Source organism: Tamandua tetradactyla, chromosome 11, assembly GCF_023851605.1.
Source record: "Tamandua tetradactyla isolate mTamTet1 chromosome 11, mTamTet1.pri, whole genome shotgun sequence".
NCBI lineage: Eukaryota > Metazoa > Chordata > Mammalia > Pilosa > Myrmecophagidae > Tamandua > Tamandua tetradactyla.
The window spans coordinates 23440752-23462860 of NC_135337.1; the positions used below are offsets into that span (position 1 = coordinate 23440752).

At 36.3% G+C, this 22109-nt stretch overlaps 1 protein-coding gene across 7 annotated transcripts in view; it reads left to right on the forward strand.

Annotated features, from left to right (window-relative positions):
* Window positions 1-21876, forward strand: part of FRRS1 (ferric chelate reductase 1) — a 79834-nt gene extending 57958 nt beyond the window's left edge. For 6 of the 7 annotated variants that reach the window (XM_077120146.1, XM_077120150.1, XM_077120147.1 and 3 more), the window contains 10 exons: window positions 15-113; window positions 1700-1847; window positions 8790-8903; window positions 10683-10798; window positions 12487-12573; window positions 15238-15335; window positions 15815-15873; window positions 18731-18874; window positions 21200-21261; window positions 21350-21876. In XM_077120146.1, the coding sequence (XP_076976261.1) occupies window positions 15-113; window positions 1700-1847; window positions 8790-8903; window positions 10683-10798; window positions 12487-12573; window positions 15238-15335; window positions 15815-15873; window positions 18731-18874; window positions 21200-21261; window positions 21350-21442 (1020 nt within the window). In that variant the 3' untranslated portion in view covers window positions 21443-21876. The remainder of the gene's footprint in view (window positions 1-14; window positions 114-1699; window positions 1848-8789; window positions 8904-10682; window positions 10799-12486; window positions 12574-15237; window positions 15336-15814; window positions 15874-18730; window positions 18875-21199; window positions 21262-21349) is intronic. The other variant, XM_077120148.1, reaches the window with a different exon arrangement.
* Window positions 21877-22109: the final 233 nt, after the last annotated feature.

Sequence of the window (22109 nt, forward strand, 5' to 3'; positions counted from 1 at the left end):
CAAATGTTTTTCAGGGTGATGATGATGCTTATATGTGTATTCGTGAAGGGCAATCTGTGCATATACAACCTTCTCATTTGTCTGGGCGAAATCATCCTGTGATGAATTCTGAGGTAGGTATAAAAATTCTGGGAATACCTTCCCGGCCCATCTCCCTTCTGGCTGTGTGGGAAATACGGGCATGACTGTGTTGCAAAGTAGCCTCACATCCCTGCAGTTAACAGCTGAGCCCAAGCTTGGGTTCTCCTAATGATCTGGGAGAAAGTTTTCTATGTTATAGAAAGCACAAGTTTCTTTTATAAGAAAAGATGAATTCTTGCTTGTATCATAAATATTTTTGTCATGTCTTATTCAAAAGTATTTTACTTGTTTTTAAAGATGTTCCTGGTATTAACCCCTTTTTGAAAGCTTTCAGGTAAGTTTTTAAGATGAGGCTATGTTAGTGATGGAAAGAATTTCTTGACTATTGAGACTTTTCTAGTTTGCCAGCTGCCAGCATGCAATATACCAGAAACAGAACAGCTTTTAAAAAGGGGAATTTAATAAGTTGGTAGCTTACAGTTCTAAGGCTGAGAAAATGTCCCAATTAAAATGAATCTATAGAAATGTCCAATCAAAGGCATCCAGAGAAAGAGACCTTGATTCAAGAAGGCCAGTGAAGTTCAGGGTTTCTCCCTCAAGTGGGAAGGCATGTGGTGGACACAGTCACGGTTCCTCTCTCATCTGGAAGGGCACATGGTGAACACGGCGTCATCTGCTAGCTTTCTCTCCTGGCTTCCTGTTTCATGAAGCTCCCCGGGAGGCATTTTCCTTCTTCATCTCCAAAGGTCGCTGACTGGTGGACTCTGCTTCTCATGGCTATGTCGTTCTGCTCTGCTCTCTATGAACCTCTCATTCTCCAAAATGTTTCCTCTTTTGTAGGACTTCAGAAACTAATCAAGACCCACCCAAATGGGTGGAGACACATCTCTACCATTCCAGCTTAACAACCACTCTTGATTAAATCTCATCTCCAGGGAGATGGTCTAATTACAGCTTCAAATATGCAATGCTGAATAGGGATTAGAAGAAGTGGCTACCTTTACAAAATGGGATTAGGATTAAAACATGGCTTTTCTGAGGTACACACATCCTTTCAAACCAGCACAGAGACTGAGAAGCATATGTGGCAGGGACTGATCTAATGCCTTGGGTAGTTGTCTTAGGTGCCCTTTGCTGGCTTCTTTGCCAAAGGTGACCTATTTCTGATAAAGAAATGTCTTTTTCACATGACATTTGACAAGCAAAGCCTATCTTTCCCATGGAGTTGACTCCCCTAGCTGAGTTGGAACTTCTCTCCAGTTGCATGTTGCATTTTGGCCACTAGGATACTACTTGCTAAGTTATTTCCTAAAGGGTTTTGTGTGCAAGTGACCAGATGGAGTCAGTATATCTGCCAACATTTCTAACCTGGGTAGAGGAACTGTGGAATTCTAGCTCAAAGTAAAAATATATTTTTGCCAAGTGGGTGAAAGACAAACTGGGAGAAACTGTTTCTTGTGTTCTTCAAAGAGGAAGTGGAAAAACAATAACACTTCAGATAAAGCATGCATACACCATCTCAGAGAAAGGAAATTGAACAGGTCAAGATTTTGGTCATATCTTATTTTTAGCAAATCTTTGGAAAGTGCTGAGAAGACCCATTGTGTGTGTTTTGTAGGATACTCTTGAGGATATGGCTTGGAGGTTGGCGGATGGTGTTATGCAGTGTTCTTTCAGAAGAAACATTAGCCTTCCTGATTATAAGAATAGATTTGATCTAAACACAAGCTACTACATATTTCTAGCAGATGGTGCAGCTGATGATGGTAAATATACTGATAAAAATGTTTTTATTCAAGTTTTTTTTTTTCTTTTTTTTTCTCTTTCCTTTCCTTTCTCCCTTCTTTGCTGTCCTGGAAAGTTCCTACTGTATTCCTCTCACATCTGTAGGTAAAGAGTTATTAAAATCCCTTTCCTTTTTGCCTGAAAATTTGACTTTTAGTTTTGGTTAACTTCTAGCTTTGGTTCCCTGGAAATTAAATAAAGGTAGAATAGCAACAGTGTTATAAGACACTGGGGTTTATGAGAACAGTGACTTCTGACTGGTAAATTGCATTTGGACCAGGAGAACTATAAATCCCTGGAAAGAAGCCATGTCTTTGAACTTCTCTGAGGGCAGTGGCATTGGGCATGTACCTTGCAGGGACCCTGGAAGCAGTGACTTTGGGGTGGTTAAAGCAATATTGGCTTCTGGGGACCACCTGCCCAATATGAGTCTCAACTTCTTGGATCTGAGCTGTCTCCTAGGAAGTGGGGAGGGGGCAAAGAAATCAGCTCCTGGACAGCTGATTAAACTGCTGTTAAAGCCTCACTTGAAAAATGTCTTGCTGACATGCTGTGTTTCCTGTCCCATATCCTTCCAATTGAATGCGTTGCCAAGTGTGGCCTAAGATAGTTTTATGAGCCTGAATGTTTAGTTTATCCTTAAGAAGCTCTGGTTGCTATTACAAAACATATTAAAAGGAGTGATTAAAGTTTGTTTAAAGTTTTGATGAATAATGTTTTGAAGATTTGCAGGAAATGCCAATTTATAATTTAGTGACTCATTTCTCTGGACATAACATTGCCCACAAACTATGAGAATACAGTCTATTTTGAAAATGGTGAGATGCCTGAGTGTATAGTGTGGAAGGCTAGGGGTGGGATAAAGGAAGAGAAATAGAAGGAAAAGTCGTGCCATCAAGATTATAAAAGCCTTTCACTATTCTATTTTGGGGTTTAGATTTTATTCTGTAGGTAAAGTGGAACCCCAAAAGGTTTTGAAGTAAAATAAACGATCTCCTCAGTGTTAGAAACAATTTAGGAACAGTTGTAGATTTTGTTGGAGGTGATGTGTAGTTATCTGAGCCAAATTATATATTCTTATTTGCGACAGCAAATACGGTTCACAAATAATTTATTGGTTAAAGGATAATAATGGATAAAAATTTCTCAGGGTTTATTTAGTGAGGGCCAGTCACTGGCTAAGTGCTTTAGGTAGATTGTTTTCATAAACTCAAATGAGATGATTTTATCTATGAGAAAAAGAAGGCTTAGAGAGGAGGTAAGTAATTTTCCTAGAAAAGGAAATGGTAAATTGGAATTTGAACCCAAACTGTTTGATTCAGAGCCTGGTCTTTTATATTATTCAGTACTTAAGAGCATGGTAAATGCAGGAAATTAATTTTTAATGAGGAAGAGGTAAAATATTTGCATTTTCAAACATTTATGAATGAGAAGTTTATTTTTACTGTCATTGCAGTTATTCTTTATTACCACGTTACAAATATCTCCTTTCTCACCAGGGCTCTATAAACAGGTGTTAGGTGAACCCATTTTAGAGATGAAGAAACTGATACTCAGAGAGACTAAGTAGCTTGTTCTGAATCAAACAAGTAATCAAGTCAGATTTAAACCTACGTGTGTACCAATTTCAAAGGCCTTGTCCATTGCATCATACCAAACTGCTTCCCTTGGTGCCCAGCATGTTGTAGTTGCTCCATGAATGATTATTGACTCAACTGGATCTCTTAAATTGCAAGGGGATCTTACAGTTTGCATTTTTAAGCACTTTATCCTTTTTTTTAAAAAAACAGTTTCATTTAAATGGATGAAATTGTAATAAATTGTGTATGGTGGTGTATGACAATGATGAGTGTTCATTATTGGTTAACATTTTAGAAAATGTAATGTTTTTTTGGTAGAAACAATGTTTATAAGTGATTCTAATGCTCCTTGAGAAAAACCTAGATAGCAAATAAGGTAAATGAAAAATACAGCATTGTGTAACGTGCCCCTCCTGCTGGTGTTTCGGTGCTGATGGTATGGCTGGGAGAATCTACAACCTGTCTCTTACTGCATATCTCAGAGTGAGGTGCCCAAACTATCTGTTGCAGAATCAGCTGGGATGAATGCTAAAAATGCAGATTCCTCACCTTTATCTCAGACTCTGGGTACTCTGTTGATGGTTGGAATCTACATTTTTAACAAGTGCCCCAAGGGATTGTTACGTAAACAGTACTGTAGTTTGGTAATTTACAGCTTTGGGATGGGCAAAGCACTCCAGAGGATTCAGGGAAAAATGCTAGAACTTTCTATTTAGATTTATTTTATCTCACTAAAAACATCTATTTTAATATTTTCACAGTGTACATAACATATTAATACAATAGCACATGAATATGTTTATTAACAATAATATACTGGGGGCATATGCTCAGTTTTTCTTTTTTTTTTTAAACGGTGGGGTAAAAAGCAAAAATAATCAGAGAAACCTAGAGGTTGCTGCTCCAGGGAATTCATTTTCCTTTTCCTATATTGGGGAAGAAAGGCTCATGTAAATTGTCCTCTTCTTTCAGTCCTTTATGTGCAGAGGCATTTATAAGTTGAACCCTGCTTAAAAGCAATGAAACTTTGTAGTGTTGAAGCCATTTTTCAAAGCACTCATAATCTCTGTAACCCACATAAATGTAAAATGTACCCAATTTCAGTAGTCTTTTAAAGATCTGTCCATTTAAAACCTTTTTGTAGCTGCTGTTTTCCATCAAGAATGCTGACGATGTCCTAATATGAGAAAAGCCATAGTGTGAAATGGTGAATGTTTTAACTGAAAAATAGAACCCTCTCACGGGAATAAGTAATTCACAATTAGGAATTCTTCCAGTTTAAAGAGTTATCAAAGTATAGACCCTGTTACCACATGACCTGCTATTTTAACAATTTGGGAATACCATATGTCAAATAATACTGTGGAGCCTTGTACTAAACACAAACTCAACCTCCTTTAGAGCAGAATTCCAAAATTATAATGGAGCCGTACGATGGAACTCCACAATTATAATGGACTTCTGCTTTAATGAAGGTTAAATTCATGGCTTCATAGTGTTCTGGGCATAAGACACTTTCTCCTCCAACTTGTCTCTCATGCTTTGTGGGAATGCAGTCTGTTTTCCATCACTACCACTCTACAAATGCAGTATTTTTAGAATCTTCAGTGCCTTTGTCATTTTCAGTAGTTTTCTTTATCCTTTTTGATGTTTTTGTAGCTCCAGACAGTTTATTGTCTCTTTCTACTTGAAAGTCTCCTCTCTAGGTATTCATTACAAAAAACTCTTCTGGCTTTCTGCTTTCTCTGTGATCTGCTCTGATGTAATATGCCGCGATGGGAAAGTCTTCCCCAAATGAATAACCAGGTGTCTTAATACCATTTTGTTGAGTAGTCTGTCTTTTCTCCATTGCTTCAAAAGCCTATTTATCATATACTAAAAATCGATCAATAAATCAAACTCTTTCTAGTCTATTTTTCCATTGATCTGTTTGTCTATTCCTATAATAGTTGTAATTATGGTTTTCTTATGGGTTGTGAAATTTGATGCAATGTTTCCTCTCACAGGTTTTTCTTTTCAAGAATTCTGTGTTCTTTGTTGTGTATATATTCTTCTAGATGAACTTTAGAAAAACATCTGTCAAATTCCAGTAAAAATCCTATTGGAGTTTTGATTAGAATTACATTAAAAATTGTATATTTGTATATTAATTGTATGTTAAATTGAATAAAATTTAAAAATATAAATTAAATATTAACTTAATTAAATGATTAATTAAATCATTTGTAGTAATGATTCTTCTGTCCAGGAACATTTGCTTTATTTCAGTTATTTGTGTCCTGTGTGTGTGTGTGTGTGTGTGTATGTGTGTGTGTGTGTGTAGGTTTTAGGGAGGTTTTCTTATAGGGCTTCCATATTTTTTGCTACTTTGTTCCTAGATATTTTATAGTTTTAAAAAAGCAAAGTATTGTGAATGGAATTGTTTTTCTTACATTTTCTAAGTTTGTTGGTTGTTCTAGTTTGCTAGCTGCCAGAAGGAGATATACCAGAAACAGAATGGCTTTTAAAAAGAGGAATTTATTAAGTTGCAAGTTTATAGTTCTAAGATCATGAAAATGTCCAAATTAAAGCAAATCTATAAAAATGTCCAAATTAAGGCACCAGTAAGAGGTTACCTTCACTCAAGAAAGGCCAGTGAAGTTCAGGGTTTCTGTCTCAACTAGAAAGCACATGGTGAGCATGGCTTTCTCTCCAGGCTTCTTTATTTCATAAAGTTCCCTTGGGGATATTTTTCTTCTTCATCTCTAAAGGTCTCTGGCTGCATGGGCTCTGATGCTCTTTCCAAATATGTTTCCTCTTTTAAAGGATTCCAGTAAACTAATCAAAACCCATCTGGAATGGGTGGGGTCATATCTCCCGCTAATCAAAGGTTAATATCTGCAATTGGGTGGGTCACATCTCCGTGGAGACTGTCTAGTCAAGTTTCAGTACTGAATAGGGATTAAAAGAAATGGCTGCCTATAAAATGGATCAGGATTAAAACACGGCTTTTCTAGGGTACATTATCCTTTCAAAGAGCACATTGGTCTATAGAAAATTTACTGATTTTTTGAATATTTGTCTTGAATTTAGCTAGCTAGTTTTCCAGCTGATTATATTGGAGTTTTAGATGCCATATCATGTCTGAGTAATGGCACATTCATAGCCCTCATTTCCCTTTCTGTCTCGTTGCCTTGCCTAGAACCATGTGGGACGGCAGTGGTGATGTGGCAAGCATTCTTGTGTTGTTCCTAATTCTGACGGGAATGCTTCTGATATTCAGTGTTGTGTCATGTGTGTCATGTTTTTCTGATGGAGAGCCTTCGTTCTGTTGAGGAAATGTTCTTCTATTCCTACCTTTCCAAAGACCTTATGTCATGAGTGTGTACTGGGCTTATCAAATGTCTCCTGGGAAGCAATTGAGATGATATTTTAAAAATTATTTTTATAGCTTTCTTAATAGTGAACAAGCTTCACATTTCTGGGATAGACTTGCTTGGTCAGGTTTTTAGTATTATTTTAATATACAGCTGATTTGACTGCGTAGTGTTTCATCTAAGCTTTTTGCATGTATGTTCTTAAGTGATTTTGGCCTATGGTATAGGATTGGTTCAGTGTTATGCTAATCTCATAGAATGAAGAGTTTAAATAAAAATCTTAAAAGTATTTTTTAATTTTTAAAAATGGTGTGATGGAACTCACCCACCTAAGTGTTTTTTAGGGATGGAAATATTTCACTACCTTCAAGAAATTTCTTCTATTGCTGTTGCTTTCTGAGATTATTACTTCTTTGATCGATTTTTATAATTCTAGATTTTCTCAAAAATTTACTCATTTCACTTAGATTTTGAAAATTTTTTGACTTAAATATATATATATTATATTTTATATATATATATAATTTTTTGACTGACTTAAATACATATATATATATATATATATATAGCATTTTCATAAAATTATAAGAATGCCTCCTGTATCAGCAGTTAAGTCACCTGTTTGATTTTTAACATTGTGGTATTTCTTTTTTTATTTCTTTTTTGGTCTTTAGCTTGTTAATTTCTGCCTTTATTTTTAATCATTTTCACTTTTTGCTTTCCTAGTTTGTATTTTGTTATTTTAAATTTATCTTCAGTTAAGTGATTACCTTAATACTTTGCCTTTCCTTTCCTTTTTTTTTTAAGGAAATGCTTTTAAGATGGTAAAAATTTCATTTGAATAGTACCTTGATTGCATCACAGATGTTTTGATATGGAGTGTCATCATTGTTATTTATCTCTAGGAAGATTTGTGATTTTAATTTTGATTTCCTATGTAATACAAGAATTAATAAGATGGGTCATTTTGTAAATAGCTGGTGGACTTTTCTTCCTATTTTTTTGTTGCATTTTGGATAGAAAATATAGCCTGCATAATTATTTGTTTTGGGAAATTGAGGTGTACTGTTGTGTTCTAATACTTACTATTAGTTTGGGACAGATATCCACATATATCAATTATATTGAATTTCTTAATTATTTTTATTCTTTTTGACACTTGCATAATATTCCAAAATGTATATGTTCCATAACTTATTTACTAATTCTCTTATTGATGGATATTTAGCTTTTTACTTTTTTTTGCAACATAATGAAATGTTGCTGTGAACAATCTTGTACATGTTAGTTAAAAAGCATGTCTGTAGGATAGTTTTCTAGAAAATACACAAACATATATACACTCGTACACACACAACTGAAATAATTCTATGTTTTCAATGGATTTTATTGTATACATAGTAAATAGCAAGAATACATAAAAATAAATGTACAATTTGTTTAGATCACTGTTAAGTGGGTTTTGGAATTAGTCTAACCCAATCTGAACTGACCATATTCCAAATAATATAGACTCAAAATACTTTCTTTTGTCCTTCTTCACTCATTTTCCCCAGACCCAATTTCTTTGGGTTTAATCTAGGATTTTAAATGCAGGTAGTGGTTACTAATTTTGATTTTTAAAATTTTATTTATTCTCCTTCAAAAATTATATTTGAAATGGTCAATGTTTTGCCATCATATGAACAGCAATTATTTTGACTTACCATTGCTTAACTGGTCTCATGCCTATTCTTATACAATAACTTGTCCATTTCTAGTCTTTCTTTTTATTCATCTCTTGGTTGGCTAAATTATTTCTTTAATTTTGCAAGACCGTGTGACCTCGCATTTGTCTTTATTTTACCTTTGTATATGAGTGACATCTCTGTTCATATTTATTTTTTTTTTGCCTTAAGAAATTTTATTTCCATTACGTTCAGCTGTTTCTCAGTTCCTGCTATCTTGAGAAAGTAATTTTTCTTTTTTTTTTAATTTAAAATTTCAGGTCAAATTTATAGGCATTCTCAGCAACCTTTGATTACATATGAAAAACACAACGTGACAGATTATCCAAAGAATATAGGAGGATCCCGTTCTTTGCTTCTTCTGAAGGTTCACGGCAAGTTACACGGGTCCTATTTTTCCCACCTTGTGGAATAAGTTTAGCTCATGACTGAATGCTGGCAGGATAGGAATGAGGGTGGGTATGATTTAGCAAATGCTCATAAGTCTAAAAATTTCAGATAGCATTAACTATCTTCACATCTGCTAATTTTATTAAGAATGGAGGATAAGTCTAATTCACTGGTTTTACCTCTGACTGCACATTAAAACCGCCAGTGGAGCTTTTAAAACATCTGCAATTTAAAAAGTACCCTTGGGGATTCTAACATGCATTCAGATTTGAGCATCACTGGCTTAATTCATTTAATTGTTTATAAAGTTTTAATTATGCCATTTATTTAAATAAATGCTAGCGAAAGAACTGGTTTGTGACTTTTCTTGTCTAGTTATAACAGTAATTTGGTTTCAGAAATGCACTTTTGCTGTTGAAGAACTGATTAGTGTACAAGCGTTTGGATATACAAAGTACTCAGATGCTTAGATATCGGATTTAGAAGATCAGTGGAGCTACATTGGAAGAGCAGTAGCCTGCAAACAAAGTTCTAATTTACTCTTGGTTTTACTGATGAAAGTTGATACCATTTGAAAAATAGTCTGGCTTATTGGTAAAAAGATGGGATTTAAAAGAGGGGCATAGTGTGGTATATAGAAGACTACTTGTATTAGTCAGGGTTCTCCAGACAACAGAACTGATAGGATTGGCAACTGACAGAATTGGCAAGTATGAATGGCAGACTGCAGGCTGAGAACTGTGATGCAGGTTTTGATGAATTCCCTAGGAGAAATTGGCTGGCTGCAGCAGAGACAGAAATTCTCCTTTTGACTGCTGAAATTATCAGTTCTTTCTTTAAAAGACCTTCAACAGACCGGATGAGACTTCTCTCATTGCTGAAGGCCCTTTCCTTTGTTAACTATAGATGTAATCCATTGTAGATGCAATCAACTAACTGACTGATTTAAATTCATCCAGGAGATACCTTCATGGTAACAACCAGGCCAGTGCTTGCTTGACCAAAGCAACTGGATACGGTGACCTAGCCAAGTTGATGCATAAACCTATCCATTGCAGTATTGTAGAATATTATTATTTGGGGGGAATTTTCCCTATTTTACGTATTTTCTTTATATATTCTCCAGAGTTACCTATTCTGGTGGAGTTTCAACAAAATGTCATCACAGTTAAGCTTGAAAATAACTTTATTGTTAATTTTCTTCTATTCATGTTGTAGTTTTAGATTAGCAATAATTGGTTTCAGAAATAGTGTGGCTCTTTGTTTTCCATTGTTTTGGAGTGAGGTGTGAGAAGATTCTGAAATAAGTCCAGAAAATCAGTGTTAGCATAATGGCACAGTTGCTAATCCTGAATTACACAAATAGTTGTGGGGGTTTGAATACTGACTTTGTAATCTTAACAAAATTAAGTTCAGTTAAGTTAAACTTAACTTCTCCGTACTTTAGTTACCCCAGCCAGTAAAACTGGAAGAATAATTTTAACGGCTTAATAGGAATGTGGTGAAGATAAATTATATTAATACCTGTAAAGCACTAAGAGATAGGGCCTGGCACATAATAGGAGCTTCTAATGCCAGTGATTAGATGTAGTAATAGCGACGGCAGGGACTAAGATTATAGGGCCTTTTTAAAGGTTTTACTTATGCCCACTGAATGGATTTTGCTGAATTCATTTTTTATATGTTCTGGACTTTTGGCTTTGCCATCAAAGAAACAGTGTCGTTATTTTGTGATTTCAATCAGCCTATGTTCTCACCTGTAGGCGCGTTAATGTTTGTGGCCTGGATGACTACCGTTAGCATGGGTGTACTGATTGCCCGGTTCTTCAAACCTGTTTGGCCAAAGGCTTTCTTATTTGGCAAGGCAGCTTGGTTTCAGGTAGGTGAGGAGAAGAAGTTTAATGCACTTTTCAAATTATTTGAACGTTGCGAATATGAAAACATTGAAGTATGTGCTATTTTGCAGTTACATTTGTAGGTATGGGATCCTGATCATTTCTTCTTTTTCGCCTCTGGTTTCCTAACCAGTTGAGAACAGACACACAGTGCTTGATGGAGATAAAAATAGAGGCAGTTTTGTGAAAGGTCAATTGGATGGGAGAATGTGTCCCTTTGTAACGTAGACTTTGGACCCAAATGATCCTGAATTACACAAATAGTTATGGGGGCAATGCTGAAAGAGCACTCACCCACCCACCTAAGTATAGATGGGTCCGGGAAAGCAGAATAATGTAAGTAATAGTGGATACTTAATGCATTTCCAAGTAGGGGACCTGTCATCTGGTTGATAGACCATTAAATGCTGGACTATTTTTACCAGGCCAATCAAGATCATTAATTTTCTGTGTAGGTGGAAAGAGAAACTGAAAGTTGGCTTGTAGTCTTCTAAGAAAAACACGAGTATGGGTCAATAAGTACTCTTCAAAAGAAAACAAAACAAAGCTTATTTTTCATGTATGATGGAGTATAGATGTTCGCACATAGAGTGGAAAGTCAGCATGCATGTACTGAGTTAGAATGTGGACCTGCTTGTAGGAAAAAATATACTCGAAAATATTCAAGCCTATTGGAACAGTTTTGGCTTTATAAGGTGTCCTTGGCACTTCATATTCACATACATTTGCAGTTTAAGGGGTTACCATATCTAATCCCATTTCTCACTATTGGCTGGCACCCGTTCTCACACGCTAGGTACTATTCTGTTTTATTTTTCTTCCTACTGCTGCATGCTTTGCTTCTGTCTGATTCTGCTGATTCTGCCTCTACCCTCTCTCTTTTCATCTGCTCATGTGCTCTTTTTATCTACTCTTTTTATCTTTTCAAATAAAAGATGGTTGTGTCTCCTCTTTATTCATTTCAAACCCACCACTGCCTTTAAAACTATTATGTAGATGGTGACTGCAGATCCTATTTCCCTGGGATAGTTTTGATTTGCACCAGTTATCCTGCACAATCCATTAACAGTGCCCATTTTCACTCTCAGTATTCTTCTGACGTGAACAATGAATTACACAGTTATACTTCCATCTTTGTTTACTCCCATCCTTGTATATAATTTTTGAGGAATTTCAATCTGCACTTAAATGTCAGTCTCCTGCTTTAATGATTTTCTTAAACTAATTATTGTTTATGGTTCTTTCATGTATGCTTCTCTTGCCTACTCAGTTATATCCCAAGCCCTTCAGGAGGTAGTGTTTTCTGTTTCTTTCTGTTTCATTGTATCTAGTATAGCATTATAGCTGATGTTGGAGCTTAATAAATGTCTTTGGAAGGAAATAGAGTACTTGGCAAGTAAGTGTGCTCTGTGTTTGAAATATCCATTCCTGCCGCCCTGTGTAGGTGAAGCCTTTGCAAATGTTTTTAAGTGATGAGGGTAGCAGCTTAGGATGATCTTTGAAATTCAGTGGTATGCTCAGAATTTTTTAACTGACCACAAACTGTGCCTAGATGTCAATTGCATGCATACTTTTAGCCACACACACTCTAGAATCTTTTCCCCATAGTAACACTGACTCCTTTCTCTTGCATTGTTATCTGCCTTCTCACTTTGTCACTTCACCCTTGTAGATGCATCGGATGCTCATGCTCATTACATCTGCCCTCACCTGCATTGCTTTCTTTCTGCCTTTTATATACAGAGGAGGCTGGAGTTGGGTGAGTATATCTTAAACAGGAATTTATTTTTATGTCAGATTATATGGCTGTTTTATTCTCAAATGAAGGATAGAGAGATATTTCTGGGCATAGCCCTCTTTATCTTTTTGAATAACCTGATGTCTAGTTTACATGGTTGGGGTTCAGTAATGGGACGGTTAGGAATGGAGTAAGAATGTCAGTGCATATTGCTTGGTAATGAAGTCTATTTTTAGGCTGCATCAAAATGTTGTGTACTCGTTATTGCTTTAGTGAGTTTTGCTCAGAGTGGTGAAAATGAAAGTGTAATGTATGAAGAACACGAGCAATGTAAGTGGTTTTCTCCAACCAATATTAGGATTACCACTAAGCTGACGTTAATTGCATTTCTACTACATGACCAACTGTGCTAAGTGCTTTACATATGTTATCATATTTAACCCCCAATCAAAGTAGGTACTAATAGTATTCCCATGTCATGTTACAAATGAAGAAACTGAGGCTGACTCCCAAATGTTTATTTCCAGCTCAGATGTCTCCCCTGACTTCAGAATCACACATCGGCCATCTACTCAGGATCTCTATTTGCATGTCTAGTAGACATCTCAAACTTAATGTGCCCCAAATGGACTTTATGATCTTTTCTCCAACTTCTGATCTCCCAGTTGCCACTCATATTAGCTGTTAGCAGTTCTATCCTTAGGCCAAAACCTTGGCATTATCCTTAACTCCCCTTTCTTGCACACCCTATATCCACACCACCAGCGAATCCCATTGGCTCCACATTAAAATACATCCAGAATCCAGCACTTCTCACCACCACTGATTCATCCTATCACCTGGGTTTGACCTACCATTGTCTTTTACGTGGACCATTGAAGTAGCCACCTAATTGATCTTGTTACTTCAACCCTTGTCTGGGTACAGACTATTTTCAAAAACGGAGGCAGAGTGGTTCTATAAAAATGTAAATCAGATCATTCAATTCCTGTGCCCCAACCCAGTTTTTCCAGCGTCTCTCCATTTCACTCAGAGTAAAAGCCAAAGTCTTTATAAATGTGTATGATTTGGCTCCCAGTTATGTCTCTGAATTTACCTTCACCTATGCACTCTGGTTCATCTCATTCCATTCTGGCCTCCTCGTTGGTCTGCAACAGTCCACGCACGCTCCTGCATTATAGTTCTTGCAGAGATTCTTTCTTCTGCCTGAAGCATGCTTCTCGCACTCCCTCATCTTCAAAGTTGTTGCTCAAATAGTATCTTCTCAATGAGTCCTGCCCTGTGCTGTTTTTTTCCTACAGCACTCATCACTTTATACGATGTCATATAATTTGTTATTTATTATGTTTCTTCATTTGCCCTCCTATACTAGTATGTAAGCTGCCTGAGAGTGGGGGTATTATTGTTATATGCATTGATGTATTGCAAGTACCCAGGACAAACTCTGGTACATAGTAGGGCAGCAAATATTTATTGAATGAATGAATAAGACTTTTTAAGAATACATGACAGAGTCTGTGCTTCCATTACACTGTTTGAATTTTGTATCAAAATTTAATATTTTAGAAGTTGGACTGGGGCTTCAAAGGATATGATTGATGAATCTCAGGTCACAGCTATTACTAGGAACCCTCTCACCTTTTATGTAGTTTATGGATGGATTATTTTAACAGCTATAATTTTTTCCCATGTACAATTTTCCATGGCTTGAAAGTGTTTTACTATACCCTCTTGTCGGCGTAGAGTTCCTATTTGAAAACATTTTCTACTATGGCTTAGAGAACACTATGTCCTTGTTCTAGATATAAGTTCAGAGTAACTGAGCATGGGAGCCAGTGGCAAAAGACTGTGGCAATCATATCCCTCCATCTAAACATGCCACAGGTTACAACATCTTAGCTTTTAAGTTTTTAAGTGAAATCATTGTGCAAAGTGCTCTAATCCAAAGTGCTCTGAAGTCTCCTGTTTGAAGCAGGCACACAAAATTACCAAGGAAAGAGCATAGCAGAAACCATTGAGACACCATCTTGATGTCTTTCTTGGGTTAGCTCTTCATTCTGAATAGGGGAGATAAGATTTTAATACTGTGGCTATACAGATTAGTCACTTAATTGACAAGCATTTATTGAGTGACGAAGACTTCAGGCTTACAGAGAATCAGAGAGAACCCACAACTCAAGGCAACAGAAGGTCTAAACAAATAATTACAATACACTGGGTTGATGGCTTCCACCCTGAAGACACTACCTAGTTTGAATTGGACTACAAATGGCGGTCCTGGTCTTGGGTCACCTAACATTCTGATGGAGGAGAGGCTGCCTTCTATGCAAGGATGCCACTGCAAATATTTACACACTGTGCAGCCTTAGACTTGATACTGAATAGCTCTTAGACTGTGTACTTGATGTCTTTGAGCCTCAGTTTCCCCATTTGTAAAATTGAGATATTGATAACCACCTGTCAAGCATTGTAGTGAGGACTGGTGATAATGTATGGGATGTATGTGCCTGGTACAAAATAGATGTCCAGTGAATGATGCCTATTATTATTGTTCTTGTTATTATTACTAAATGTTTAAGGTCATGGAAAACACTAAAAAATGTGTGTATGAATGAGTGTTTTTAAATTGAGAATTTAAATTGATGGGAGAGGTTGAGAATATAAGAGTGTTGTAACTTTGTTTAGCATGCAGGTTATCACCCATACCTTGGTTGTCTAGTGATGACTTTGGCAATTCTTCAGCTTCTTCTGGCAGCTTTCAGGCCACCTGTGCACAGCCCAAGGTACTTAGTTTTTTTTTTTTTATATGCTGTATGGCAGGAGTCACATTTCATTCTTTTTCCATGTGAGTATCCCATTATTGCAGCACCATTTGTTGAAATTTTTGTGTTTGATTTTCTTTTATTTTGCTTGTTTGTTTGTTTTTGGGAAGTGCATGGGCTGGGAATCGAACCACATCTCCTGCATGGCAGGCAAGAATTGTACCACTGAATTACCCTTGCACCCCCCACCCCCCCATAGCTGTTATAGATAAGTATTCTTAATGCCGATCTCATTAGTTGGCAAACTCCCTTTTCAATCAGCGAAATATTTTGTATTTTATAAAATTTAGTGACACTTTGTTCACTTTAACATGCTTTAAAATATATTTCAGATATCTAATTCCTAGGCAGTAAGGGAAATTGGATGTCCTTTGTTCTTTTGCAAATTAATTGTAATTCCATCACATTTAAGAATACTGACTGGTTCTTTATTTTGGTAGAAGGCAAATATTTAACTGGACTCATTGGAGCATGGGAACAGCTGCTAGAATAATAGCAGGTAAGTAATTGTGATGCCACTTATTCATATATAATTGCTGGTTGTTTATATTGCAAGTTGTAATTTGGCTTAAATGATTTTTAGATGCATTGGTAATTGGAGTAATTGGTTGTTGAGGAGAAATCAGCCTTAAATAGTGAATTCCAGAAAGTAATTTCTAGAGGTAACTATTTAAGTCACTTCAGTTTCAAGTTTAAGGTTTTTAAAAATGACTTTAAAACTCAAAAGGAGAGAACTTTTTAGAATTTGTCTTTACCAGAAGTATGAACTATGCCAATGGCCAAATGTTTGAGCAGCTCAGATAGCAGGTTGCTTTTGAATTGGGCAGGGGTTAGCTGTTGAGTCCAATCCTCTGTCTCCAGGACCTTCCCACATGGCTTGTGCTTTCCAGGGTAGGGTGGGTTTCAAAAATCAAACATTATTATAACAAATGTACTTTTTTTTTGTTCTTAAACTTTTTATTTTGAAGCAATTTCAAAATTATAGGATGATTGCAAAAATAATACAAACACCCATGCAAAGAACTTCAACATACCTCCCATCCCGATACCCAGATACACCATTTTTAAGTATTTTGCCACAATTGTCATTTCTCTTTCTCCCTCCCTTCCTCCTTCCCTTTTTTCTATTTTTCTTTCCTCCCTCCCTCCCTTCCTTTCTCACCCTTCCCATCTATCTCTCTGTCTGTCTATCTGTCTATTTGTCTATCTAATCTATCAATCATCATTTTCTAAACATTTGAGAGTAGACTGTACACCTCACACTCCTTTAAACTTAATTCCAGGCACATTTCCTGAGAACAAAGACATTCACTTATGTAACCACCTTAAGTAAAGTTATCAATTTATCAACGAAATGTAACGTTGTTATAAAGCTTACATGCATACTCCAGTTTTTTTCATATGTCCCAATGATGTCCTTTTGGGCATTTCCTCCTTTATTAGTTTTAGTCCAAGATTGTGGATTCCATTTAATTGTCATTTTCTCTTTAGTTACTTTTTTTTTACAAATTGAAGTATCGTATATACAAGAAAAACTTTTCCATCTCAGCTACTTCCAAACATAACTATTCAGTGAATTAATGACATTCATACTGTCCTGCTACCTTCACCATCACTTATTAGGCAGAACTTTCCTGTTACCCCAAACAGAAGCCCTACACTCATTATGTGTTAACTCCCCGTTCTTTCTCTCCCCTTGCTCCTGGTAACCTATTCTCTACTTTCTATCTCTATGAATTTGTATATTCTAGCTATTTCATGTAAGTGGAATTGTATAATACCTGTCCCTTTGTGTCTAACTTACTTCACTTAACATGTTTTCGGGGTTCATCTGTGTTGTAGTTTGTATCAGAACTTCATTCCTTTTTAAGGCTGAGAAATAGTCCATTGAATGTCTGTACCACATTTTGTTTATTCATTCATCTGATGATGGATGTTTGGCTTGTTTCCACCTTTGGGCTATTGCGAATAGTGCTGCTGTGAACATTAGTGTACAAATTTCTGTCTGAGTCCCAGCTTTCATTTTTTGGTATTTACCTATAAAGTGGAGTTCTATGTGTAGCCTTTTTTTTTTTTGCATGGGCGGGCACCAGGAATCCAACCCAGGTCTCCAGCATGGCAGGCAAGAACTCTGCCTGCTGAGCCACTGTGGCCTGCCTTCTATGTGTAACCTTTTGAGGAATTGCCAGTTTTCCCACAGCAGCTGCACCACTTTGTATTTCCCACCGACAGTATACTAATATACTTATTCCTCTGCATCCTTGCCAGCCCTTATTTTCCATTTAAAAAAAAAATTGCCATTGTAGTGGGTATGAGGTGGTTTCATATTGCGATTTTGTTTGCATTTTTCTAATGGCTAACAATGTTGAGCATCTTTTCATGTGCTTTCTGGCCATTTGTATCACTTCTTTGGAGAAATATCTATTAAAGTCCTTTGCCTATTTTTAAATTGAAGTTGTTGTCTTTTTGATGTTCAGTTGTAGGAGTTCTTTATATATTCTGGGTATTAAATTCTTAATAGATATATTGTTTCCACATATTTTTTCACATTAATTTGATGGTGTTTTCATTTTCTTGATAATGTCCTTTGATGCACAAAAGTTTTTAATTTTGTTGAGGTCTAATTTATCTATTTTTCTTTTATTTCTTGTGCTTTCAGTGTAGAGTGTAAGATTCCATTGACTAATGCCAGGTCCTAAAGATGTTTGCCTAAATATATATTTTAAAGTTTCATAGTTTTAGGTCTTATATTTAGGCTTCTGATACATTTCAAGTTAATTTTTGTATATGGTGTGAGGTAAGGGTTCACTCTCATTCTTTTACACGTGAATATCCAGTTTTCCAAGCACCATTTTTTGAGGAGACTATTCCTTCCCATTGAGTGAACTTGGCATCCTTGTCAAAAATCAATTGGCTGCAGATATGTGGATTTATTTCTGCATTATCTATTCTATTCCATTGATCTAGAAGTCTGTCCTTATCTAAATACATTTTGATGCCTTATAAATAAGACCTTCACATCTTTATAGTCTATGGGGATTCTTCATGAAAGGAGAACTACAATCACCAATAGTTGTCATAACTTTTCTTCTTTCCTTCTTTGCAGGCTTAAAACTTTTTGCAGAAGTTGAGTGCCTCTTTTTTTAGCCATTGGTTGATGATAACTTTCCATCTTGCCCTATATGACCTTACAATAAAAAGGTTAAATTAACTATGTGGTTTTAAATATTAATCTTATTCACCTAACAAATCTCTTTAGTCTATCTTACCTGCTATAACACATGCACATACACATATATACAAAATTCCCTTCTTAGTGGAGACCTTGTCTGAATATAATTTTTTTTTTAACTTAGTGGCAGCAATGTTCCTGGGAATGAATTTACCAGGATTGAATCTTCCTGATCCCCAGAAGACATTTGCGATGATTGGATTTGTAGCCTGGCATGTTGGGACTGAGATTGTTTTGGAGATACATGCTTACCGGCTCACTCGAAAAGGTAACCTGCACATGAAAAGACATGTCATATGGAATCAATTTTATATGAACTATCGGAATATAAATAAAGGGGTTCCTGGAACTAATGTTGAATAACATGTGGTAGTTCACTAAAAATCTTTGTCATGATTTCTCAGCCAGTTTTAGAAATTGTGGGTATTTTCTGCCTTTGTTCTTTACATCCATTAGTATTGGAATTTGTAAGTAAAATATTAGGGAAAAATTTAAGGTTTTATGTTTTAGGGAAGATGTCTTTCTTTGTAAGTATTTTTTATTTTACATGCTGGTTTGAATTGGAGCTGGCACACACTTTACCTTAAATGCCAGAACTGAGAGAACTCTGAGTAGGGGAAGAGGAGATACCCAAACTCCATCTAGGGTGGACCCTCAGGCAAATTTTACCTACTAGACAAATGTACTATGGGCTAGCACTTCGATTGCCATATGCACATATGCATAGCTAGCTAGTTATCAAGCTAGATGGAAGAATCTGCTTTGCCTATGCTCTCTAGTGGCAGGGTCAGTTTTGGTTTTAATACCAGGCAGAGAGTAAAGATACCTTTAGTCACTATTAGGAGTGAGAGATTAGTAGAGAATGGGGAGAATTTTTTGTTTTGTTTTGTTTTTTAGATGTGATTACTGTAAGAGCTTACAATCTAGGAACTTTTACAATAAGCTTTTCTCTGATAACCTATGTTTTCAAATTCACTTCTCAGAGTTTGCACATTATAGTTAACCCATATTAGTGAGGCACTATAATATCTGCCCTTTAATTTCTGGTTTATTTCACTCAACATACTGTCCTCAGGTTTCATTCACAATTTCATGCTTCCTTCTTGTACCTGCTCAATATTCCATTGTATGTATACACAGTTCACTCATCTGTTCATCAGTCGATGTACCCTTAGGCCACCTCCATCCATTGCAAATTATGAATACTGCCACCATAAACACCAGTGTAAAAATGTTCATTTGTGTCCCCATTCTGAGTTCCTCCAATAATAACAGGGTTGCAGGATCATATGGCAACACTACACTAAGCTCTCGTGGAGCCACCACACTACCCTTCAGATGGCTGCATCATTCATCCTACTTCCGTACCAACAGTGACGAGGCTCATTCCTCTCTTCACATTTTCTCCAGCACTTGTATCTTTCTGTTACTTTTGAAGCAGTTTTATTCACACACCCTACAATCCATCCTAAGTAAACAATCAGTGGTTCCTAATACAATCACATATCTATGCATCCACCATCACAATCTATTTGAAGACATTTCCATTTCTTCATTCTTGTTCTTTTGTTTCTGGTTTTTCTTGTCTCATCAAATGTTCCACATGTTCATTCACATCGCTGCATGCCTCATAACTTTGTTCCTTTTTGTAGCACCACAACCTTCGTTGATAAGTATACACCATCTTTCACCAATCTACTCTGTTAGTGCATCCTTCAGCCACCTGCATTCATCAGGCATCATGTAAAAGGCCCAAAGTCCACAGTCCATCAACATTTTCAATTTTAGATAATTTCATTGTTCCTTGAAAAAACTAGCTACTAGTCCTTACTCTCAGATGGATTTTTCACTGATTTCTATGTTGTAATATAATCGTCCAGTTGACCAATACACGGTAAGGCATAGGGCAATGTCTGCTGGCCTCCTCTCCAGGTTTCTTGGTTCCAACAGCTTTCCCTGGGGCGATTCCTGTTTGCATCTCAGCTCTGGGCTGAAGTATGCTGATCTTCTTGGGCTGTGCTGCTAGAATGGGGAGCATTTTTAATGAGCTTGGATTCTAGGCTAAGTGTCCTCTGTGTCCTATTGAGTTTTTAGCCTCCAAATTGTTAGGTGAATCTGGCCTTCAAGAAACAAAACACTCTTTGCAGTCTAATGTCTGTGTTGTGATCCCTGGAACCTGAGTGGCTTTTGAAGGTGGGTAGTAAATATCTGTTCTGCCATTTTTGTCTCTGCCGTTTTAACTCTGCCATATATGGGCCTATTGATGACCACTGAATTATGGCTTGCAGTTTTAAACACATACATATTTAATGTTTGGATTGTTAAGACATTAATGTGGTGGTTATTGAATAGAAAAGGAGAGCATATTTTAAGTCCCTTGACAGATGTGTGCTGGAGCTGGCATGTCTCAATGTGAGAGCCTTAAATATTCACGAAGTTTGCAACATTTGGTAGCTTGAAATTGGCTATGGTAGAAGAATTTACACCTTGGAAATCAGCAAATGCTACAACAAATCAGGGCTTTTGTTTTTTGGACAGTTAGTTTACCAGTATACCACTGGCCTTGATAAACTTATGTTGTTGTTTTTGGCAGTTGAAATATTGGATGATGCTAGAATTCAGATCCTCCAGTCGTTTACTGCAGCTGAAGCAGAAGTAAGTTCCTAGTTTCTTTTTTATTGACCTTTTTTAGCACCTTAATGGTGATAATTTCTTTTTTTTCATGTCTCAATTTTTCTTTCAGGGCCATGCATTTAAAAAGGTGGTGCTAGCAATTTATGTCTGTGGAAATGTTACTTTTCTCATCATATTTTTATCTGCGATCAACCAGCTATGAGCAGGCAAAGACCGTGGCTTTTGCAGACCAGCTGATAATTATTATCAAGCCAAAGACACTTGAAGTCTGTAGTGACTGCCTTGAGCATATTCTTGAATTCTAACTTGGAAGGCCAGGGATATGTTTGTGGAGGAATTCTGAAGTCTGGTCTTTAGAGAACAACATTCAACGTGGTGATATGGACTGTACACTGATGGCAAACTTTTGGGTAATTTTGGGTCTTAAAAGGAAAGTTATTGGTTGAGGAGAAATTACTCCCAAATACTTTCTGCATTCAGAGTTTTAAGAATGTTGTTATTTAAGAAAATAAACAAGAACCATTTGGGAAAGCAAGCAAATAAATATGTCAGTAGGATGAAAAGATTTTATTAATAAATACATTTTGGAAAGCAAAGGTGCTGTGGTACTTTAAAGAAAACACTTACTTTTTACAAGTTTATCTGAAAGTTTTCTCTTCGATCTTTGTGAAAGGCTTTGCTTCTCTGGAAAAGATGGAGGCAGGGAGGTATCGCTGTGGGTTTTATTAACATTTAAATATCCTATATTTAACTACATTTAATATGGAATTGAATAACATTTAAATATAATCATTTATTTCTTAGCAATGAAATGCAACCATGCACCTTCTGCTTAGAGACCATATATATTCAGTTACAGAACTGAAGTG